This window comes from Cucurbita maxima, unplaced genomic scaffold (genome assembly GCF_002738345.1).
Source record: "Cucurbita maxima cultivar Rimu unplaced genomic scaffold, Cmax_1.0 Cma_Scf00010, whole genome shotgun sequence".
NCBI lineage: Eukaryota > Viridiplantae > Streptophyta > Magnoliopsida > Cucurbitales > Cucurbitaceae > Cucurbita > Cucurbita maxima.
Genome location: NW_019272026.1, coordinates 3,161,037 through 3,185,177, shown reverse-complemented (window position 1 = coordinate 3,185,177; position 24,141 = coordinate 3,161,037). Strand labels below are relative to the sequence as shown.

Below are 24,141 nucleotides of genomic sequence, written 5' to 3'. Positions count from 1 at the left end.
ATAATACCATTCTAAACTAAACATTAATTTAAATTAAAAAAATGCTATTTCAATTGTGTAAAAAAAATTAAAAATAAAAAACAAATACATCAAAAAGTACAAAAGCATTATATATATAATAATTTGTAAAAGAAAAAAGAAAAAAAAAAACCTATTCACATTTACTTAATATTTTTATAATAATATTTTGATTTAACATATTTATAAATTGAGCTGAACATAACCAAACTTAATTCAATATTTAATTTTTCTTTTTCATTTTTTAAATAATATTATGGAAAATTAGATTAAATAAAATCTTGCTAGGTTCAAATTTGAATCTAAGATTTCATTTTATTTCTTATAATCCAATTAGAAAACAAAATCACATGTAGGTATTTTTTTTTTAAAAATTATTTAATTTATATAAAATGAATATAACAAAATCAAGGTATAATATGTGAAATATTCCATAATGATAATGATAATAAAACCAAATAATAATAAATAAAAAAAAAGAACCAAATGGGAGAAAGGAAGGAACTTTGCTGTTGATTAGGGAAACATTAGAAGCGAGATTTTCAATTGTTAATTTGAGGTTGCTGCCAATGTCCACAACATTAGAAGTTGTCATTTTTTTACTTGTTCCAAAAATGAGCTGTTTTTTTTTTTTTTTTTTTTTTTTTTTTTTTTTTTCAAAACCAAGAACAAAAAGAACAATTAATAAATTTTAAATAAAATGTTTTGCAAATCTTAATGTTGTCATCTAGATATTCTCTTATTATATATAGTTTTTTAAATATGTGTGAAATAATCACGTATAGCGTTTTTGGTCACATTGATACCAGGTCAAAGCATCATTAATATCTAAACTTTGATTAACACATTCTTAAATCTTTATCCCGACATATATTACTTGAAATAGAAAAACAAAGCTGAAAGTCGCTACCTTCACCATCAACCTGACTCAATAATAGCAATTTTAAGATGCATGTGAGTGAGAACAAAACATGTTAGAAGAATTAGTAAGTAACGTAAACACGTCGTTGAAGAACATTGTGGCCATTAGGTGTCAAATCTAGATTCTAAACCCTGATCGAAATACTGGGTATTGATCGTATTAGTAAATGTTGTGATAAATGGAATCAAATTTATGCTTCAATAGTTAGATTTAGAGCGGTTCGACCCACGCAAGATCTTTGCTATTATGACTATAATGATTCTAATCGCACTCGAACGACACCGATTCATAATAATAAATATATATATTTGTAAAGCCAAAAGAGAAGTCGTTTTCATTTGTTGAGTTCCAATTTCTGGGATGTTTCTATCCAAGTAGTTCTTATTCCAAAGTTGAATCCAACTCATAATTATGCTTGTGACTTTAACTACTCCTTTATGAACTCATTAATCAACTATTCAAATTAATAAATAAATAAATCACTTAAAAAGTTTATTTCGTGACCTACTTCGATTCGAAACCTCATCAAGATGTGTTCACATTCTTCGTTAGGTCAAAATGATCTTAAAACATCCAACGATGACTTCAGCATTTATTGAATTTTATCAAATACATAAATCGTTTATTCCAAGTATCGTGCGAATAGAAAACTTTGATATCCAACTAATGTTTCATAACGTTATCTCGAATCTCACGAGTTCATCGACTTTTACTATTTCCTTCGACACCCATCCCACACATCAACATCTATATACCCGCTCGTGTCTATGTTGGAGACTAGCCCTAGATCAACAATCTCAGGCTTGCCTTCTCTTTTATTTTCTTCGACCGAGATTTAAAAACTTTATATATATATAAAATAAAAAAAAATAGCTCATTATAAATACATAATTGTATATCTAATGGGTCCATATAATAATATGAGTCATCAATTTGTTATAATTAATTAAAAAACAATTTATATGGAATATAATATAACATTTTTTTAATTATAATTAATTTATAATCCCAAAAAGTTAGAACACAGATTAAGCCAAGTTTATGACATAATTAAGGTCACTAATAATAGAGACAGTTAGAGCAAAGGTCAAACATCCACTTTATTCACTCTCTCTCAATCATATAGAAGGATTGAATTAAATCACTCATTACAAAATCCCCAATCTTATAATAATTAATAATCTTCTACATCGCATGCACATGGATCTTCATGATCTCCAAGCCCCACGTCGTTGATTTTCCATAAACCCTATATATTCCACTAATCATTTATATTTAATTTTTAATTCTTTTTTCTCTTTCTCTCTCTACACCAACTTTCAAACTCCATATTTCATCAATTCTTCAATCTTTAGAACACAATCTTGACAAGTATCTTTATCTCCTACATGGGAGGGAGCATAAGCTTAGCTTAACATTCTCTACAATGAGATGATTAAGGAATGTTAAGCAAGATTTAGAGAGGGATTAAGTAACCGTCTAAGCTCATCGCTATTAGATATTGTCTGTTTTAACCTATTACATAACGCATCGTCTAGTGTTTGACTTTGCTACCATTTGTGTAATACCTTAAGACCGCTCATCACTAGTAGATATTGTCCGTTTTATTCGTAACGTATCGTATCGTTCGGTGTATGAGTTTCATGTCATTTGTAGCAGTTTAAGCCTACTGCTAGTAGATATTGTTCGTTTTTGCTCGTTACGTATCGCACCATATGATGTCTGGTTCTAATACCATTTGTAACAGCTCAAACCCACCACTAGTAGATATTGTTTGTTTTGGTCTGTAATGTATCACGTCGTCCGGTGTCTGACTCTGATACCATTTGTAACACCTCAAGCCCACCGCTAGTACATATTGCCCGTTTTTTACCCTTACGTATCGCATTGTCTAGTGTCTGACTTTGATATCATTTGTAACAGTCCAAGCTCACCGCTAGTAAATATTGTCTGTTTTGACCCGTTATGTATCACACCATTTGTATATAGCTCTAATAACATTTGTAATAACCCAAGTCAACTGCTAGTAGATATTATATATTTTGGACTGTAACGTATCACACCGTCCAGTGTTTGACTCTGATACCATTTGTAATAGCTCAAGTCCACCGCTAGTAAATATTGTTGGCCCGTTACGTATCACATTGTCTAGTGTCTAACTTTGATACCATTTGTAACAGTCCGAGCTCACCGCTAGTAGATATTATCCGTTTTGGTCCGTCACACATCTCACCGTCCGTTGTTTGGCTCTAATATCATTTGTAACAGTTCAAGCCCACCACTAGCATATATTGTTCGTTTTAGCTCGTTACGTAACACACCATATAATGTCTGGCTCTAATACCATTTGTAACAGCCCAAATCCATCATTAGTAGATATTGTATGTCTTGGCCGGTAACATATCACACCGTCTAGTGTTTGACTCTGATACCATTTGTAACAGCTTAAGCTCACAGCTAGTAGATATTGTCCATGTTGACCCATTACGTATCGCATTGTCTAGTGTCTGACTCTAATACCATTCGCAACAGTAAAAGCTCAATGCTAGTATATATTGTTCGTTTTTGCCCATTACGTATCACACCGTCTATATCTAGCTCTAACAACATCTGTAACAGCTCAAGCCCACCACTAGTAAATATTATCCGCTTTGACCCATTACCAATCTCCATCAACTTCCAAGTTTCAAAACGTGTCTACTAGGAAAAAGGTTTTCACACTCTTATAGAGTATGTTTTGTTCCTCTCCCGAACATACGAGAGATCTAATATTAATCATGATAAGATTTGAGTTTTAGTTTCCATAAATTATTGGAAGTTATAATCTTTGTTGCTAATGATGGGAGAAAAAATTAAGAAAATTATGCATGGGTAGGTGGGGTCATAAGATCTCTTAGAACCTCTTCTCTTATCATTGTTTTTCTTCACAAAATCAGAATCTAATCTTTTTTACATTGCTATTTTGGTCCCCTCTCACCCAACCCTCCAAAACAAAAAACAATCCTTAATCTCATCTCTCTTAACCCTTAATTACCATCTTAATCACCCATTAACTCAACAATTAGGATTAAAACAATGATTTGGGTCTTAATCTAAAGAACATAAATTTGATTAAGAAAGTGATTAAAACATAATTGAATAACTAGAAAATAAAATATGGGGAAAAGAGATTGGGAAACTAATTAAATAATGAGTAGTTGAGGGGGCAGAAAGCAAAATATAGAAGATTTTGATTTTTGGGGAAGAGCCCCTTTTAGCTAATAACATTAAAAAGATAACACACCCACTCCCTTCTTCAACCACCAGATTCGATCTCTCTCTCTCTCTGGATCTTAAAAATATATTTCAGTGTTAGACATAGAATTCAATGATTGTTTATTTTTAATTATTTAAAAAAGGAAACTTTTTTTGCTATAAATAGAGGTGCCCTTCTTAAGGGATACAATCAACAGTTTTCGCTTCAGTTTCTTAAAGTTCTCAAAGAGGGAAAGAACACAGTATTTTCTCTGTAATTTTTGTTCTTTCTTTCCCTTTGAGCTTCAAGTTTCTATCAATGGCGATTGAAATTGAGTTGGACCTAAACCCCGCCGTTGAACTCTCCCAAATTGGCATGTCGGAAACCCACGGCGAAGACTCGCCGTACTTCGCCGGCTGGAAAGCCTACGATGAAGATCCTTATAACGAAACCACCAACCTTTCCGGCGTCATTCAAATGGGCTTAGCTGAGAATCAAGTAAGAACCCATATGAAAAAATCTAATCTTTTTGTGTTTTTTGATATAAAGTTTCGTTTTCTCAAATGGGTTGGCGGTGGATTTGCTTAAACAGGTGTCTTTTGATTTGGTGGAAGAGTATTTAGAGCAAAACTCTGATGTTCTTCAAGCCAATTCTTCTGGGTTTAGAGAGGACGCTTTGTTTCAAGATTATCATGGGCTGCTCTCTTTTAGAACAGCAATGGCTGGTTTCATGGAGCAAATTAGAGGCGGACGAGCTAGATTTGATCCAAATAGAGTTGTATTAACTGCTGGAGCTACCGCAGCTAATGAGCTGCTGACATTCATTCTCGCAAATCCAGGCGACGCGTTGCTTGTCCCAACGCCTTACTATCCTGGGTAAAAGCTTAAGACTCAAAGTAGATAATATCATATCATTATAAAGATTCGTGATTTCTAACCGTAATTTAATTTTTCTTTTTTTAAATTCAGATTTGATCGAGATTTGAGATGGAGAACCGGGGTGAAAATTGTACCTATTCATTGCGATAGTTCGAATAACTTTCAAATAACTCCCAAATCTTTGGAAGCTGCTTATAATAATGCAATAGCCATGAATCTGAAAGTAAGAGGTGTTTTGATCACAAATCCATCAAATCCACTTGGTGCCACGATCCAACGGTCCACAATTGAGGAGATTTTGGATTTCGTTACACGCAAAAACATCCACCTTGTCTCCGACGAAATCTACTCCGGTTCCGTTTTCTCCTCGGCCGAGTTTATCAGCGTCGCCGAGGTTTTGGCATCTCGTGGCTATAAAGACGCCGAGCGTGTCCACATCGTGTATAGCCTCTCTAAAGACCTCGGTCTTCCAGGGTTTAGAGTCGGCACGATTTATTCATACAACGATAAAGTCGTGACGACAGCTCGCCGGATGTCTAGCTTCACTCTAATATCTTCACAAACACAGCGGTTTTTAGCATCCATGTTGTCGAACCGGAAATTCACGGAAAAATACATTAAAATGAACCGGGACCGGCTCAAGAAACGATATGAGATGATAATTGAAGGACTCCGAACCGCTGGAATTGAGTGCTTAAACGGGAACGCCGGTTTATTTTGCTGGATGAACTTGAGCCCGTTGTTGAAAGACAAAAAAACCAATACGGCCGGTGAAATTGAGCTTTGGAAGCGTATTTTAAAAGCAGTGAAACTGAATATCTCGCCCGGTTCGTCATGTCATTGCTCTGAACCGGGTTGGTTCAGGGTTTGCTTTGCTAACATGAGCGAACACACCCTGCATGTTGCTCTTGAAAGAATACTTTGTTTCGTGGAGAAGCTGAGGAAGGAAGACGAAGCTAATTAAATCTATATATATATATATATATATATATAATGATTTACATTTTTTTTTTTTTTTTTTTTTACGATGGTTTTAGAGAAAAGAAAAAAAATATCCATTGTGATTCTTTTTTCTTGCTTTTATTAAGCAAGTTTCATTTATCATATTTAATAATAAAATATATATATATATTATTATTATTTTATGATTCTGTCGGAGTATTTCGGTGACAAATGTCAATTCAGGAGAGGGAGAGAGAAAAATAGGGATAAAATTAGAAATATATATATATTAAATAAGTAAAAATATGTTTATATTATCGACATGCTCTAATAGCAGTTTGACTTTAATTAAGCGAACTAAACCTACTTATTTATTAATTAATCACTTTAACAACCAATAGCACTTCGCCGACTTGTATAATTAACCACCAAACTTTGTGTCTGACGTGTCATTTATTTATTTATTTTATTCTGTCAACTCGATTCTTGGTACTAATTTAATGTGTCCACTGTCAGGGAAAGCTACAACCTTTTTTTTTTTTTTTTTTTTTTCCTTAAATCATTAATGAATTCAATATAGCTAACATTTTGAAAAGAAATCGACCTAATTTTAAAAAATAAAAAGATGATTATCGAGAGTTGTTCGAATGTCTCGGGGTAAGAACACTTGTTTGAGATTAAATCACTCCATAAACAAGATTGATCATGTCTTGTTTGAATGATTATAAACATGCAATCTAACCTATTTAAAATTGCAAATAAATTTAGTCATTAACTAAAAAAAGACACGAATTTTTTTACTACATCTTCCAAGTATTCTTTATAAACACGATAAATGACTTTTTATAGCCTACAAAATGAAACCTTTAACCTTTCATATAAGTCATTTCAAGAGTCGTAAATTTTATAAGCATGTAAATGTAACCTAAAGTAAATAAAAAGTCTTAAAATACATTAATGAAGTACAATAATTCAAGATTATCATCTACCCAAAATTTATAACCATCTAAGAATCTTATTTCATATCAAAACACTTGTTCGAAATCACTAACTACACGCATTTCTAAGTGACCTATATAACTAGAGTATGGACTTTGACGTGCTTGTTAAGTCTTTTGTCCTCATGATTTTTTTATTAAGAACAACAAACGTAACGAAAAATATAATTATAATTCAACGCTTCGAAGTCAAAGTTTAGACTTTGATAGCTAATATCGACCCATGTGCCAAACAAAATATAAATTGCAAATATATATACGTTCACACAAAGGAATAACATTGAAATTAGGCAAGTTTGTTATGAAACGACATAGTTTTTCACGTGTTAAAGGTCATTGTTACAAACTGGGTCTTGTCGCTATCCAATTCTTCCTGACAACTCAGCAAAAAATCAATAAATTAAAGGTAGAAGAAAGGGGCTTTTTGAAGCAACCAATGACGGCTATCCAGGTCACTCACATGTGGCTCCCATGGCCACGTCATCAAATAACAGGACGTGTTTACAGCTCAACAAACAACCACCCCCATTAATCTTACATGGCAGCTTCGTATGATGTGAAATTCCAATTCTGTCCCTTATCCATTTTAGAAGGTCGGTGAATGCCGTACAATATGGAAGCTGCTGGACACTTCAAAATCAAATATTAAGGCTCCAATATATATATGCTATATTGTATAGTTAGATATTGAGATCTTTATTGAAATTCCAATTCTGTCCCTTATCCTTTTAACTTTTAAAATAACTTAAAGAACACATTTATTATTATTTTTTTTAAGTTAAAAAATTACCCACAAACTTTTAAAAATAAATTTAAATGTTAATTTTTTTATTTAAAGATATTATTGAAACGGGTTGATTAAATTTTATGGTATTTTTATTAATTTAGTGTGATTTATTTATTTATTATTTATTACTATATAAATGGGACAAAATTAGATGAAAATGGGATATTTGGGGAAAGTGCTGTGAAAATGACCACCGACTAATGAGAAGCCAATGGGCCCAACTTAATGATTGGTAATTTCAACCTACAATTGATTAGGACAATAGATTTGGTGACTAAAAATGATCATAAGATTTTCTAGTTGAATGTACACGCTTAAAGTTGGACTTGGTCGTTATTATGTTACGTCATATACTATATAGATTCAATGTTTAATATTTATATTTTTTTTATAGAAAAAATAATTAAAGTTTTATTATAAAGTTGTGATGTCGTATCAATTTCAATCCTGAAGTTTTGAACTTTGAATATAAGCTCTCATTACTTTACTTTGGGCTTTCCAAAAGGGTTCATACTAATGGAGAATGTATTCTTAGATTATAAATCCATGATCATTCCCTAAATTAACCAATGTGGGACACTTTCATCTAGCACACTAAAGTGTCTTCCCTTGATTGATGAAGGTAGACTACAATAAAATTTATGGAGACACTTTCTCATGGTTTTTGTGGTGTAGGCTACGACTCTAAGAGCCTCGGGAGTATGGCTCGCTCAATCTTGTCCTGTTGACATATAGGGCACGTCACGTATCGGGCCAGAAACTTGATCTCCGAAAAAGAAAAGGAAGGGGTCTCTTTCCTTGTCCAATGATAGAGGGCCAATTCTCGTTGCATTGCATAAGCCGGTGTCGTCTCACTTTGTGGTTGGTCCTTCTCAAGAACCAAGCTCCCCACCTCATACGACTAGTTGGGGGGGTGTTTGTTCGCTCTTTGGACGTGAAGGATCAGTTCCTCCCATGCAACGTATCTTAAAAAATGTTTATTCCTCTAATGTACACCTTGGGAACTATGGATGTAAACAATAATTGCACACGAGTTCTGACTCTATAACATATCAGTAGGATTGACTTTAAATATCAATAAAGTCAAGTCTATTAGGGTTCGGATTCTGGTTGACCATCTAGTAAGTAAAAAGAGGATCAAAGGTCAAGATTGCTCTCTCTTAATCTTTCCATTGGTCTTTGTCTCATTTTGGTGGAATGGAAGAAAAGGACTTAATTACACACCTTGAAACTTCGCTCATAAAGCTATTGGGTTTGGACAAGACAAATTTGGTTGTTTTCTTTGTTATTGGGCCCGTTTGAGTTATATGGCCCATCATGGCCTCGGCCCATTTTTGCACCTCATTCGTACATTCATACATATGCATGCTTACATGTAAGGATTCATGTTGGTTTGATTCAAACCGACCAACTAGTGTGTTTGATAGAATAAACTTGAATTTTCAAACGGGTTGTGTTTAATTGACGAAGACAAACTTTGACGGTTGGACGAAGCCACAAAATCGGGTAAAAACTGAATATGGAATTTGAGTTTTTTTTAACACTTGTTATGAGTGTTGAATTATGAAAGTTTCACATCGGCTAATTTAGAGAAGGATCGTGAGTTTATAATCAAGGAATATTCTCTCCATCAGTACGAGGCCTTTTGGGCTTCACAATATCATATCATTGTGGAGAGTCACGCAACTAAAAAAACTATAGAATATTTAAAAAAAAAAAATATTATTTCATAAATTAAGATTTATTTAAAAATAAGTAAAAAGAAAAAAAAGAACGGTGAAATTTGAGGAAGTAGTAAAAGGAAAATATCTTCGTCACCTGAATTTCAAAGTCCGCTGCTTTAAAAGCACTTCGAAAACTCGCCCGCAGCCGCGTAGTTACAACTCTACGGCAAAACACTGCGCTAAAACCCCTCCCTAAAACCCTAATTCATTCGCAGCCAATCCATTATGGGTCGCCGGAAAAGTGGCAGTCACAGTCCAACTACCCTCAACGGCTTGCCTCAGCCCCAGGGTTCGAAGATTTGTTTTGAAGACGACGATGAAGCTCCGATTGAAGAAACCACTGGGAGCGTCAACGTCGATGAGTCCATGTGTGAAGCCTCCGACGACTCCAACAGAGTCATTGAGGACACTGCCTGTAAGTTTGACCAGTCATTGAATGATAAGGATGATAAAACCAGCGCTGATTATTACTTCGATTCCTACTCTCACTTTGGTAATGGCCTTTCCTCTCTGTTTCCTTATCTTTCGTTATTCCTTATTTGGGAATAGTTCATTTGGTTTCTTTCTAGTTGGTTCTAATTTATGCTTAAGATTTTTGTCATTACTGAGTTATGGAACATTGGATTGAACTTTTAACTTTGCCTTATCTTCTGGTAATTAATTAGTTTAGATTGGTTTAAATGGCGTGCGATTCAGATTTAGCTTCTCGAATTTTCTTTGTGTCTCTCATGGGTTAGAATGAACATGACCTGCTGGTTCACTTTTTATGTTATATATCTACAAGTATCTTGCTGGAAGTGAAAGCTGATTACCTTTTGTTTATTTGTTCGTTTTGCTTGTGCAGGTATTCACGAAGTAAGTTTGGCGTACATTGATTCGAGCATGCACAGCTAAATTCATTTTGATCTTGTATTGTTTTGATTCACATGCTCAAAACTGTAGGCATTTATCATGACTGTTTAATATCTGCAGGAAATGTTGAAGGATTCAGTTAGAACTAAGACATATCAAAATGTAATTTATCAAAATAAGTTTTTAGTAAAGGATAAAGTAGTTCTTGATGTGGGAGCAGGGACTGGCATTTTGTCCCTATTTTGCGCTAAGGCAGGAGCATCCCATGTTTATGCTGTAAGTATGGGAATTCTTATGGGATGGCAATGTGCCTTCTGTTTTCCCTTTTCTTTGGTTTATTCTTTTAGCTTTTGTTTCTAAGGAGATGTCCATTTACAGGTTGAGTGCTCCCATATGGCCGATATGGCTAAAGAGATTGTCGAAGCAAATGGATTTTCTAATGGTATTTTTCTTGGGTCTCTTGTTATTTCATGGAATTGTCTTCTCTCAAATACTTATTACCATTTCTTCTTCGCAGTTATAACCGTTTTGAAAGGGAAGATCGAAGAAATTGAGCTTCCAGTTGACAGAGTAGATATAATTATTTCAGAATGGATGGGATACTTCTTATTGTTCGAGAATATGTTAAATACAGTCCTATATGCTCGTGATAAGTGGCTTGTAAGTGTTCTATGGTTTTGCTGATATTCTAGCACAAGTAATCTGTTTGAAGAATGTATTAAAGCTAAATGGAGCTGGTTTTATAGTTACTAACATACAAATACATCTTCTTTAACCTTGCGTTAGTTTTTGTATGCTACACTATGTGCAAGGCAATGTTTTTACTTGTATGGTGTCGCCTGCTTCTGTATTTTTGCAACGCTTTTGTGCCACTCGTTTGTTCGCTTATGCGAGGATTAATAATTGATAATGGGGGTAAGCTGGATGTGGGATATTCATGTACGATTTTGGTTTCTGTAATCCAGGTTGATGATGGTATCGTATTACCAGACAAAGCTTCTCTATATTTAACAGCCATCGAGGATGCAGATTATAAAGAAGACAAGATTGAGTGTGAGTTAATTTATTTGTGGCACTTCATAAGCTGGTGTATCTCATCATCTCTTTAAGATGTTTTATTTAACCCATCCATTTACACTGCTTCATTTGCGTTGCTAGAAATGTTCTTTGAATTGTTCAATAGTATATGTTGAAATTGTTTTTGACGTAGTTTCTTGTTCATCTGCTTGCAAAAATAGTTTGGAATCGTGTATATGGGTTTGACATGAGCTGCATCAAAAAGCAAGCCTTGGTGGAGCCTTTGGTGGACACTGTTGACCAGAATCAAATTGTTACAAACTGTCTGCTACTTAAGGTGAGAACTAAACAATTTGACCAAAAGTTGAGTTAATCAGACTTGAATATGTCATGCCTGCCAGAGTTTTTTGGTTTAACGAGTTCATCGGTAGAACATGTTTGTTTCTTTGTTCTTGCATCACATCTACTTTTAGAACATTCCATTGTTCAACTAACTTTAGAAAAGATATTTATTTCACAATTTGCTTTTAGTTTGCCTGCTCTTGGACCTATTTTCATTTTTGATAACATGATTTGGTGTTCTCGCTCAGACAATGGATATATCCAAAATGTCGCCTGGGGATGCATCCTTTACATCTCCATTCAAGCTAGTTGCAGAACGTGATGATTACATCCATGCTCTTGTAGCCTACTTTGATGTATCTTTTACCAAGTGCCACAAGCTGACTGGATTCTCGACTGGTAAATTTCTGCATTTCGATACTAAAATTCCTTTACTTGACATGGTTTTAGTAGTCCTTGGGATTCATTTGAATCTAAGTAACACTGAGCCAATTGGGCCTTTTGGTAACGTTTTTTTAATATGGAATAAAACAACCGCTTTTGGTAACGGTATGTTTGATAACCATTTATTTTATAGGACCAAGATCAAGGGCTACGCATTGGAAGCAAACAGTTCTGTACTTGGAAGATGTTGTCACCATTTGCGAGGGAGAGGCTATTACTGGGAGCTTGAATGTTGCTCCAAACAAGAAGAATCCTCGCGATATTGATATTGTGCTCAAATACTCATTCAATGGACGTCGATGCACGATTTCAAAGACTCAACATTACAAGATGCGTTGATTCACAACAGTAGCAACTTTGGCTTGTCTCTTTACACAATCAATGTATTGAGTGTTGCTACATCCTTTGGAAGAATTAGATTACGTATTGACATGCTTGTGTTCTTTTGCCCATCCGGATGCTTTAAATTCAATCTATACTTTCCTCTTCTGCTTAGCATTGCATCCTAGAATCTGCTGATATGGGTGAGAAAGCAAATTATACTGTCAAGTCCCGATGAGGTATAAAAAAATTTCTTCAAGGTAACTGAAAAGAACCACAAAAATTTCTTCAAGATAACTGAAAATACAATAAGCTATCTGTAGTGTTAATGAGACTTCAAAGTTCTTGTTTGGTGGGCTTTGAACTTTTTAAGCCTCCGAGCTTTGCTCTCCACCAATGCCTTGCTTTGTTAGAGACTTTGTAAGCATGCTGTTTTATTGCTTCTCCTGCCTTTGAAACTCCTCTAGTGATCTTCATTTTCCAATCATTCTTCTTGCTCTCTTTCTCCCTCAAAACTTTGCCCTACAAAACGGTTTCCCATTAGTTTATTGCAGAACATTTATAATCCTTTAAACTTCTGGCTGTATAAAAGATGTTTGAAGTACCAAATTTGAGGAAAAGTTATCGTCTTCGTCCTCGTCTTCGTCCTCGTCTTCATCATCGTCTTCACCTCCAAAATTTTTCATGTTCATAAGATCATCTCTTGAATACATTTTCATGCTCGGTGCCCCTGGCATTCCCTGGTTTGTATGATGAATAGCATGGTAAAGCTTAAAAATTGAGGTAGTCACTAGCTAACAACCACTGAAACAACGAATTGCTTACCTCCATTGATCTCAACATCTTTTCCATCTCAGCTTCTTTGGATGACTTGGCCACAAAGGGCTCACCTGGAGTCCTATCCTGGGTTACAGGACAATGTAAGGGATCAACTAAAGGAGACTGGAACTTAATACTAAATAGTTACAGGTTGGAAACCTAGTTTCGTTTCACAATTATAATTACTTTTCTGTTTTTCAACATAATACAAATTACAACATGATTATTAAATGAACCCCAGTAATTTCAATCTAAAGCATCCTTAGAAATATCCAATATTTAGAACTTAACCAACGGATTTATTTATGTAATAGCCCAAACCTACCGCTAGCAGATATTATCCGCTTTGGCCCGTTATGTATAGCCGTCACCACACGATTTTAAAACGTGTCCACCCTTATAAGGGGTGCTTCATTTTCCTCTCCAACCAATGTGAGATCACAATCCACTCTCTTGAGGGCCCAATGTCCTTGTTGGCACACTGCCCGGTGTCTTAACAGCTCAAGCCCACTACTAGTGAATATTGTCTGTTTTTGACCCATTACGTATCGCCATCAATCTCACGGTTTTAAAACGTGTCTACTAGGGAGAGGTTTCCACGCCCTTATAAGGAATGTTTCATTCTCCTCTCTAATGTGGGATCTCACAATTTATGACAGGCCAAACCTCGCAAATTTAACTAAAACATATAACTAGAGGATCATTTAGTCCCATCAGGCATCCGGAACTGAACATTTTGTAATGACAATGACAATTATCTCACACCTAACCATTAAAGAAAAACCAAAGAGGTATGGATAATCTGCCAAAGGTGTCATGATGATTAGTTAACTACCTACCTTAGGAACTGGAGGCGGCTTAGTGCTGCATGATTTAGTGAGGTCCTTGCACAGATAATTAACCAACGAATCAATGTTTGGTTTGGAGCTATACAAGTATTCAGCAACATCAGTATCAGAATATCCCATGACCTGCAATGCAATACAACATATTTAAGCATTTGCCATATTCTCTTTCTGGTAAACCCTCGTTGGGTTGGGGAACCTATACCATCGCGAACCAGAATTTGGAGGGTCAAGGCAATACTAGCAAAACAAAACTTTTGACAACGCTTCAGTAAGTTCCTTCTGGATATTCTTTTACTTGATTTATTTGTATTGGTCTATGTAAATTGCATTAATAGTTGATCTACTCGAAATAAACCACACCAAAACGAAAGAAAACTCTTCCAACTAGAAGGAACAAAGTGCATCAGTACTTAATTATACTTGTTGCACCAATAAGGGTTAATGCACACTCAACTCAAGACCTAATCATACCTCTTGACATGTACGCTCAATGGTCTTGCACTCTGAATTGCATTGTCCTTCGGTGTTCTGCTCCACTAGCTGAGAAGACATGAATGTTCGTGGGTTAGAGCTTACAGGTAAAATTATCCAAAAAAACTGAAAATATTCCTCATATTTTGAGCTAAAAGAAGATGATTGTTCATTCATATTTTGAGTATCATTATTCAATAGGGAAAGTTTAGTTTGATTCTTGAGACAATTCCATTCATTCTCCAAGTCGAAAATACCTAACCCAAACAGTGATAATTGAAATAACCAAGCCACAGAGTATTCAATGCTAAATTCATCAATTGTATTGAAACAACAAAATCTCATCTCTGTAACCCTGTTCTTCTTACCTCCAGCTTATCACCTTGTTCAACAATGTCAATCTGTAAGATCCAATCAGCTTCGGCCTTCTTCAGATTACAAACGTTCTCAGCTATTTCGATAATTTGATACTCCGAGATCTAATACAAAACCCCAAAAAATGGGGAAAAAAAAAAAAAAAGAAACAAAAGAAGAAAACAACCTCTAAGTTAAACAATCAAGAACCGATCCATGAAACACCAGAAATAAAAACTTACCTTCTTAGGAGCAATCTCAGCTTGTTTCTTCTCAACTTGGTGATACAACTGCGCAGCAAGCTTCTCGCAGACCTGGCATTTGATGTACGGAATATCCTCTTTTCTAGCAGTCGCAGATGGCTTCTTCGAACTCTCAATCATCGGAAACCAAGAAATGGCCAGAAGCACTAAAACAACACTCAGTAATCGCTTCATCTTCTTCACGAAGCTCTCGGATTCCGAATTCAGAGAAGCTGAATTATGGATTCAACAATGGTGGAAGAAGAGTTCTTCGTTACTGAAATGGCATCACCTGTGAGATTCTTACAGGGATCTGTCACCAAATTGGACGAAATTTGGCGCACCAAAATCAAACAATTTCAACTGAGATAGCAAAATGAAGAAGACGAAGACGATTTTCAATTGTTCAACTTTGGTCTTCATACTTCATCAGAAACGAAATTAAATTAAAAAAAACAATTAAAATGGATGATGACGTGGCGTAATTTAATTGGTTTGATTTAGTCCTTTTACGTAGATTCATCCAATCGGGTGCAAGAAAATACGTTTTTTTTTTCTTTTTTCTTTTTTCTTTGCTATTTCTTGTTTATCGTAAATGTATAAAAAGACAATTTTTTAAATTATAAATCTCTTTTTATGCCAGCCGTTGTTTTTGTTTACAATTTTTAACGGCTTGATATTATTCCACGTCATAACTGGGCTCCACCTTTTTCATTTGACGTGGCAACATTTGCAAAACCCCCCTCAAAACCCTAGCCTCACTTTGTTCATAACAACTTTGCCTTCTTTCTCTTCCAATTCTTCGTCAGTTCAACCAGTCTCTGTGCCTTCCCTCCTGTTGAATCGATGGAATCTATGAACTCTTCAAAGCAGAGTCCTTTTCTGGGAGAAAATTACGAATTTACTCTGGAGCAATCAATCCAAAATGTTTTAGCTGAAATTCGCGAAGGAAATCTTGTTTTTTCTCAATTTATGGAAGGATTCTACGAGTTGATTCAAGCTAGAGCTGATCCACCATTGGAATCGATCTGGTTCTACTCCGCATTAACGTTTCGTAGCCGCATCTCCACTATGAATGGCGACTTCTTGGACCGAGTAGCAACCATGAAAATCTTGTTTCAGACGACGTGTTCTTGTTCGGCTCCTTGTGGTTCTTCGAAGACCATTGCGTTGCTCGCACCAGTGGTTTACGAGGTGTATAAATTGATTAGTGACATGCTTGGAAAGGATTTGTTCTCGAAGAGGGAAAAGAAGGCGATGAGAGAGGTTAAATCTTTAGTTGAAACGATTCTTGGGTTTATAAATTTGAGTTCATGCAAGGATTCGGACCAGAATGGTGAATCTCTTGACTTCAATTTGGTTACTCCTTTTGTGGATTTAATTAGTATTTGGACGAACTCAAATGAGGGATTGGATCAGTTCTTACCGCTCGTGAGCAGTGAGGTTCGTGGAGAGTTTAGTTCAGGCGTATGTGATATTCGACGCTTGGCTGGAGTTGTAATTGCCGAGACATTTCTGTTGAAACTGTGCTTGGACATTAACAGTGGGCGTTCGAGGCAGGATTTGGAGAATGATCTAAGGATATGGGCTGTTGGTTCAATAACTCGGATTAAGAACTTCTACTTTTTTGGTTAGTAATTCGAAGTCTCTTCTAAGTATTGGTTTGATTCTGTATGGTGTTTGCCTGTTCAATTATTGCTGCGTGTTCTAATGTTTATGATTCATGTATCTAGTTTTAAAATTTAGAGTTTTGTAAAGTGCTCACTACTTGGTCCATCGTTGTATCAACAGAAACTCTTGTAAGATTCCTGCTGGAGGCGACTTTACCTGTGATGTCTCTGTTGGTATGTTCTGCTTTTCTTAGATTATTTGAACGTATTGGCTGTGTTTTCCTTAGAGTAATAATGTTTGTAGTTTCATATTCTATTTAGTCTGTATACTTTTATTAGTGTTTATGAGCGTGTGCTTTGGTTTGCATGGCACTTCCAAATGCACACAAGAGCTTTTAAGTTCCCATCTGTTGCACGTTCCTAGATAGACCATGTGTTTCCACCCAAGCCCACCGCTAGCAGATATTGTCCTCGAGCTTTCCTTTCTAGGCTTCCTCTCAAGGTTTTAAAACACACCTACTAGGGAGAGATTTCGACACCCTTACAAGGAATGCTTCGTTTCCCTCTCCAACCGATGTGGGATCTCGAGCTTTCCTTTCTGGGCTTCCCCTCAAGGTTTTAAAACACACCTACTAGGGAGAGATTTCGACACCCTTATAAGGAATGCTTCGTTTCCCTCTCCAACCGATGTGGGATCTCACACCATGTTTGACTGATTTCTTGATAGACCACATTTTTGTATCTTATATATGAGGATAATCTTGTCTGTCTTATTCCTCATTATTTGGAGCATGCTAATCCTCTCTACCTTATTCACATTTCTAACTTCATGTCTAAGGAGAACAGATGTGTTATGTTACTGTTTCAATTTTTCCATGCCTGGAACTTGGAAAATCAAAGCTTTTGTAAAACCCTGCTGAATCGGTCTCGTTTTTTTGGCTTTTTGCTCGTGTACTTTGTTTGTGGTGTAAATTGTTAAATGCTCAAGATACATGGACCCATACTTGATGAAAGTAGATAGTGAGATGAAGAATTTTTGATTTGTTATGAACATGTACATGCACTTTTTCCCCAGCTTTGATTGAACATGAACATGAACATGAACATTTACATGCACTATGGCTATTTCTTTAAACATTTGATGCGATTGTAAACTTTTTTCTGCAGAGTACTGAAGATGAAGCTCTGTTAAGGAAGATTCTATATGATGCTCTTATATTGGTTGATTATTCATTTTTGAATGATGAGAAAGCCATTAACTTACCTGCGGATCATGTGGCATTTCTGGCTGTTAAGAGATTGATTCTTACTCATGAGGCCATAGAGTTTTACAGGTATGTGAAGAACTCAACATACCCAGAACTTTAAATCAAACCTTCCTTCATATATCTCTTGTTTGTTGTTATATATAGGGAGCATGGAGATCAGAACAGAGCCATCTCTTATCTAAATGCCTTCTCAACTTCTCTTGTTTCTTCTCAAATTATTAGATGGGTCAAGAGCCAAATTCCTAGCCATGAAAATGTTAATCATCCAAAAGGATCATCACCTAAAATATTTCTTGGTAAGATGATTATAATTTCACATTAACAATATAATCGACGACCTAATCTTCTGTTCGTTTTCTTCCAGAGTGGCTTTTCAAGGCTGAAGATCACGGTGTAAGAGTATTCGACAGTACTATTTCCAACCGTCGTGCCAAATTAGTTCTCGATACTTCTAAATCAGTCTCGGGGCATCCCACGTCGGAGGGAAATAGTGTGGATGATGAACTGTTGTTTTACATTGATAAACAAGGGGAAAATGAAAATGGAAGTGAAGAGGAGGATAGAGTGATGGATGAAACGGTAAATGCAGCTCTTGTATCCGCTGCTCATACAATGTCGACAACTCAAAATGGTTTGGAGAAGAAGAAGCGACGGAGAATGGCCAAAAAACAGAAGAAGATCAAATTTACGAAGTATGATCTTGTCCCGAACTCTGATGCGACCGAATTGAGGTCAGCTGTTGATGATAACGATACAGACAGCGACAGCGAAGTTCATAATCCACACTTGGACGAAGATTCTGACATGAAAGAGTAATGTGATTCAACGAAAAAAACGTTCTTTTGTTGATCTTTCTGGAGGAGCTGACCGACGAGGTCAATACTCGATACAACGCCCGAGAATGGTAGATTTTCAACTCTGAAAGTACAACAATTTTTCGACCAAGGATTGCAAATTTTCATCGGAAGAGAGGAAAAAAGGAAGACGTTTTTTCGATACATTAAGATATTGTAGGGTTTTTCATGAAAATGAATCAAATATGAATCAATCAAATTGTATTGGCCTTGAATTTTGCCTATTGGTTTTCAAGCAACTTCAATTATTATAAATATAAATTTATTATTATTTTGTTAAATTAAGGCTTGGAAAATACATTATTATCTGAAATAATTAATTAATATTTCTTAGCAATTCTTTCTTTTCACGTTGCTGAGTAAAATAAATTTATAAATTATAATATTCAGATGGAGGGTTCCTTTTTATAATTACTTTTAGTGATTTATTTGGTTGGTGAAGGAATGTGAGGGAGCCACTCACAATTTGACAAATGTAAGTCAATTTAATATTAAAATATGATTAATAATTGAGTCCAATCAAAGGCAAGCAATCTCTCATTTCTTTTTTATTTATTTATTACTAAAAAATAAATAAAATAAATTCCAAATGACTCCTTTTGTACACGTAAACCTACATCACGGGGGGGTCCCACATAAAAAAGCATCCAATGCCAGGTGTAATCATCAGTGTGACACCAATCACCTTTTAGTCAAACCCAATATGTTGGGTCCCGCCTCCCACCTCATCATTTCATTTCCGTTTTTACAATTAAAAAAAAAAAAAAAAATCAATTAATTAAAAAAATTTCTAAGTTTTTAATTTTTATTTGAGATAATTTGTAATAATTACTATTTTTATTCCTATTAATTTTCGCTTAACTAGTAAACATTATTTAGTGATATATTTTATTAAATAATTATTAGATTCAAAATATAAAAAAAAATAAACTCACCCCTGAAAATTAATCTTATTCAATGAAGGTATTTAAATTAGGGATAATAATATTGTTAATGTTAATATTTAAATTGCTACGGACAAAATATACCCAACACCCTATTTTATTCATTTCTCAATAATAATGTTATTAATGCTTATATAGAGTTTAATAATATATATGATATATTCGTATTGTACTATAGTGTATTTTAATTAATAAATTAATAAATCAATAAGAACTTGGTTAACTTTTTTTTGGCATACGGAACGACGCCGTTTCAGGAAGTTCAAGAATTTTTTATTTTTTACAAGCTGAGGTGGCGGGATTTTGACCGCGGTTAAAGGGTAAATATCAGTTGGTGCGAGGGTCGCCGATCGTCGGTGGAGATTAACCGTCGGTTAATTTGCCAGTTCGAGGGATACAGGAGAAAAAATTAATTAATTAATTAAAAGGAAAAAGAAAAATAATAAAAGAGAGAGAGAGAGAGAAAAAAAAAAAAAAACAGATAGAAAAGAGAGTGATAAAAACAGACGGGGCGAAAGAATCGCCTTGTATATAAGCCAACGAATCCAAAGCCTGGAAGACGAGAGAGACAGAGAGGACCTCCGCGAGCGACGGCGAGCGGTTGTTCTGGTGGTGGCGCTATCGAACGGACATAGAGCTGTTATGGCAGATCCTAATGACTCTGTTTCCGTCGACATGGAGAAGATCTATCTCGGCGGCAAGGTTTGTTTAAATTTCAACTCATTTCTTCTTCTCTTTCTTCCTTCTGGGTTTTTCTTTAATGCCTTGGTTTATGATGGAGTTGAATCGATTTTTTCTTTCTTTTTTTCCCGCGATCGGGTGATTTAAGCGGGATTTTGCTGATTTGATGGCCAAATATCCCGTTTTCTTTTGGCGGTGGGGCTGGGGGTTCTCATTATTTGGTGAAATGTCTTACGGCATTCTATAGCTTTGTTTGGATGTGAAGAAAAAAGTAGGAAATTATTTTGGGGATTATAACTTTTCCACTTTTTTTTTTTTCTTTTCTTTTTCCCGTTGCGATCTGGTTCATTTATGAGTCTCGATTGACGGGGATTTTCAATTTTTGGAAGCTATCAATAATTAAGTTCAAACTCTCTCCCAAAGGTTAATTAATTTGCTACATAATGGGTTGGGTTTTGTGGCTACTTTCTTGATTCAGAGATCTGTGTTTTATCCCTACTCGTTTAAATGCAAGATGTGGTAACGTTGGGCTTTGCCTGCGCATTTGCCATTTCTAGCTTCTGAGGTCCTTTTCTTATAGTTTTTATTATGTTTCATTCCGTTAATATTCCTCGTAATCAATTTGTCTTACCCCTTTTGACAAAGATTTTTCACCTGGTCGAGCTTTTAAGAAGGTTGGAACAGATTGAAGACATCTTGTTGTATATCTTTACTTTGGGAGTTTGGGTTATCAATGGGTTGTGCAGATTAAAGTTGTTTTTACTTTTTGATCTTTTCTCATTCTATGCTTGTAATGAAACTCTGTATGTGTTGACAAGGGTAGTTGCTTATTTATCTTGGCTGTTGTCATAAGTTTAAGCTGAACTATATATTTGTTATACGGACTACTTTTATTGAGTTATACTAAACTGAAGGGACAAGTTAGCTTGGGCATCTTGAAAGGAAATGCACATGAACTGTTCTTTACGTATATTCTTGGCAAGAAATGTTGGACTATTTGAACTTTTTCCTTTCCTCAAAGGCTTCCTTTTTTCTCACCCATAGCTACTTATGTTATTTTCAGGAGTATCATGTACGAACTGGCCAGGGTTCTGTGTCTGTAATAGTCTGTGGAGACCAAGACAAGCCGCCATTGATTACTTATCCTGATTTGGCTCTAAATCGTAAGCACCTGGAGTTATCTTTATGTTGTGGTTTTGGTGACGATATTCGGTTTCTTGTTAGTTTAGTCATCGTCAAATTATGTGAGATAACTTTTAAGTGGTGTGTTTTCTGAGTTCTTGCAGATATGTCGTGTTTTCAAGGATTATTCTTTTTCCCCGAAGCAGCTTCGTTGCTACTTCATAACTTTTGCATTTATCATATCAGTCCTCCAGGACATGAGGTCTGTACTGTTGTTTGTGTTCATGGATAACTTTGTCTGCTGCTCCTGAATACTATATTCACATAGTTTCCTTTTTGGAACTTTACCAAGAGTTCTTGCAGTTAGGAGCTGCTGAGATTTGTCCGCACGATCCTTCGCCCTCTGCCGATGATTTAGCAGATCAAATTCTTGAGGTTCTCAACTATTTTGGGTAATTACAATGCCCCTTTACTTTTTCTCCACTTTCGAGTATTGAGATGAAAGATTATATGGTCATTTCGAATTTGGATTCGTCTATTTCAGACTTGGTGCAGTGATGTGTATGGGGGTAACAGCCGGCGCTTACATTCTTACTCTTTTTGCTGTATGTTCCTTGAATCGTGAAGTTCATTGTGAAATTCAATATAACAAAAAGAAATTTCTTGGTCTGACCAATTTATTATTTTACAGTTGAAATATAGAGAACGAGTTATTGGTTTAATTCTTATATCCCCCTTATACAAGTCGCCTTCTTGGTCCGAGTGGTTTTATAATAAGGTACCCTTTTCAAGCCTTTTCGAGTTTTTATTCATGTTCAATGTCACATATCCATTTTGTAATTGTAGGTAATGTCAAACTTGTTATACTTCTATGGCATGTGCGGTTTGTTGAAAGAGTGCTTGCTTCAGCGATACTTCAGCAAGGTTATGTAGTTTCCATTCTTGGAGCTAATCCGGCTTTCTATGTTGTCTTTTATACTCTTTGTTGACTAGATTCATGAGATTGTTATAACATGCAACAGGAAGTCCGTGGTAGTGCTGAAGTTGCAGAGTCTGATATCGTTCAAGCGTGTCGAAAAGTATGTGTGTTATGTCAAAACTAGTTTGTTTGTCATGTGTTTCTTTCTCTTGTTTTTGGGTTTGTTTGATAAAGATGGTATATCTGTTCTGTCAGTTGCTAGATGAGAGACAGGGCAACAATGTTTTGAGGTTCCTTCAAGCAATTAATAGGTAAATGCTATTCCCATCTCAACCGTTTGTTCGTTCCCTTCGTCCTCGTATGCTGAACTGCAACCTTGTTTCCCCTTTTTGCAGAAGACCAGACATCACCCAAGGGTTGAAGAGGCTCCGGTGTCGTACTCTCATTTTTGTCGGGGACAGTTCACCTTTCCATTCTGAAGCACTTCATATGATATCAAAACTGGATAGAAGATATAGTGCCTTGGTTGAGGTATGACATTCAAAAGATGAATTCTCCAGCAGCAACAACTGCCTAGGCTTAGTTAGTTAAATGATTATAACTGACGGTTGGTTCGTAGGTCCAAGCTTGTGGATCGATGGTAACCGAAGAGCAGCCACATGCAATGTTAATACCTATGGAGTACTTCTTCATGGGGTACGGGTTATATCGACCATGCCAGTTCAATGGCAGTCCACGAAGTCCGCTCAGTCCATCTTGCATCTCCCCAGAGCTCCTTTCTCCAGAAAGCATGGGATTAAAGCTAAAACCTATAAAAACCCGCATTTCTTAAACAACGTCGTCGTCGTCGACCGGACAGGTAGAATTCGAAACGAAGAGGGGATTCAAATGTCGGTCGGTCTGTCTGTCTGTCTCCGTCATTCCAAGTTTTTCTTTTCCAGATTTTGGATTCGATGAAGGGCGTCTGTAGATAGGGAGAGATGCAAGTTTAAAAAAAGAGTGTTACATGGATGATGATGATGGGTAAATAACAACACACTATAATAGGGAGAAAAACATTCATTCTTTTGTAGTCATCAGACATAAAAGAGTTCAATCTGACCAAAGTATATTTATTCATCAATGACATTGAGCTGAGCTGAGCTGAGCTGCTGCTGCTGCTGCTGCTGTTGGTTGTATATATATGTTTTTAATATTGCAATACAGATTGAATGAATGCTAGCTGGGATTCACTGAATAAGCATAAACTTTCGCCGCCCTTGTCCGTGATTCCCGCTCTCGTCCTAAGAACAGTTGTAAGAACATTCATGTGCGGCCCTGGTTGCCTATGATTCCCTTTATTTATGCCGCCTTTGATCATGTCATGGGGCCTGGATATCATCCAGGTTGTTATACACTTCGGGCTAAATTAGTAAATTACCAATAGGTTTTTAAATATTCAATCTTTAACTTTACTATATATATATATATATATATATATATATATATATTTAATAATCACGGGTATATGAAATTATAAAATTAAAAT

The 24,141-nt window shown here is 35.6% G+C and overlaps 5 protein-coding genes across 5 annotated transcripts; 4 read left to right on the top strand and 1 right to left on the bottom strand.

Moving 5' to 3' along the window:
• The first annotated feature begins 4,493 nt into the window (after positions 1-4,493).
• On the top strand, positions 4,494-6,018 carry LOC111485190 (1-aminocyclopropane-1-carboxylate synthase 7-like). Its single transcript, XM_023131957.1, has 3 exons — positions 4,494-4,673; positions 4,768-5,051; positions 5,145-6,018. Exons 1-3 carry the CDS (start codon positions 4,494-4,496, stop codon positions 6,016-6,018), a joined length of 1,338 nt encoding a protein of 445 aa, XP_022987725.1.
• Positions 6,019-9,613: 3,595 nt separating this feature from the next.
• Positions 9,614-12,650, top strand: LOC111485206 (protein arginine N-methyltransferase 1.1-like). The gene is made up of 9 exons (XM_023131981.1): positions 9,614-9,998; positions 10,350-10,360; positions 10,478-10,633; positions 10,736-10,799; positions 10,875-11,017; positions 11,323-11,410; positions 11,596-11,711; positions 11,965-12,115; positions 12,294-12,650. The coding sequence occupies exons 1-9, from the start codon at positions 9,731-9,733 to the stop codon at positions 12,497-12,499; spliced, it is 1,203 nt and encodes a 400-aa protein (XP_022987749.1). The 5' UTR covers positions 9,614-9,730; the 3' UTR covers positions 12,500-12,650.
• Positions 12,627-15,624, bottom strand: LOC111485241 (nucleophosmin-like). The gene is made up of 7 exons (XM_023132037.1): positions 15,216-15,624; positions 14,988-15,098; positions 14,620-14,688; positions 14,140-14,271; positions 13,307-13,384; positions 13,087-13,221; positions 12,627-13,003 (listed from the first exon to the last, which is right to left on the bottom strand). Exons 1-7 carry the CDS (start codon positions 15,408-15,410, stop codon positions 12,818-12,820), a joined length of 906 nt encoding a protein of 301 aa, XP_022987805.1. The 5' UTR covers positions 15,411-15,624; the 3' UTR covers positions 12,627-12,817.
• A 359-nt stretch (positions 15,625-15,983) lies between these two features.
• On the top strand, positions 15,984-19,171 carry LOC111485155. The gene is made up of 5 exons (XM_023131903.1): positions 15,984-16,845; positions 17,007-17,059; positions 17,993-18,159; positions 18,238-18,389; positions 18,458-19,171. The coding sequence occupies exons 1-5, from the start codon at positions 16,062-16,064 to the stop codon at positions 18,907-18,909; spliced, it is 1,608 nt and encodes a 535-aa protein (XP_022987671.1). The 5' UTR covers positions 15,984-16,061; the 3' UTR covers positions 18,910-19,171.
• Positions 19,172-20,371: 1,200 nt separating this feature from the next.
• Positions 20,372-23,869, top strand: LOC111485223 (protein NDL1-like). Its single transcript, XM_023132007.1, has 11 exons — positions 20,372-20,593; positions 21,636-21,735; positions 21,859-21,956; positions 22,058-22,146; positions 22,239-22,299; positions 22,386-22,472; positions 22,541-22,618; positions 22,717-22,773; positions 22,869-22,924; positions 23,009-23,144; positions 23,233-23,869. Exons 1-11 carry the CDS (start codon positions 20,534-20,536, stop codon positions 23,443-23,445), a joined length of 1,035 nt encoding a protein of 344 aa, XP_022987775.1. The 5' UTR covers positions 20,372-20,533; the 3' UTR covers positions 23,446-23,869.
• Positions 23,870-24,141: the final 272 nt, after the last annotated feature.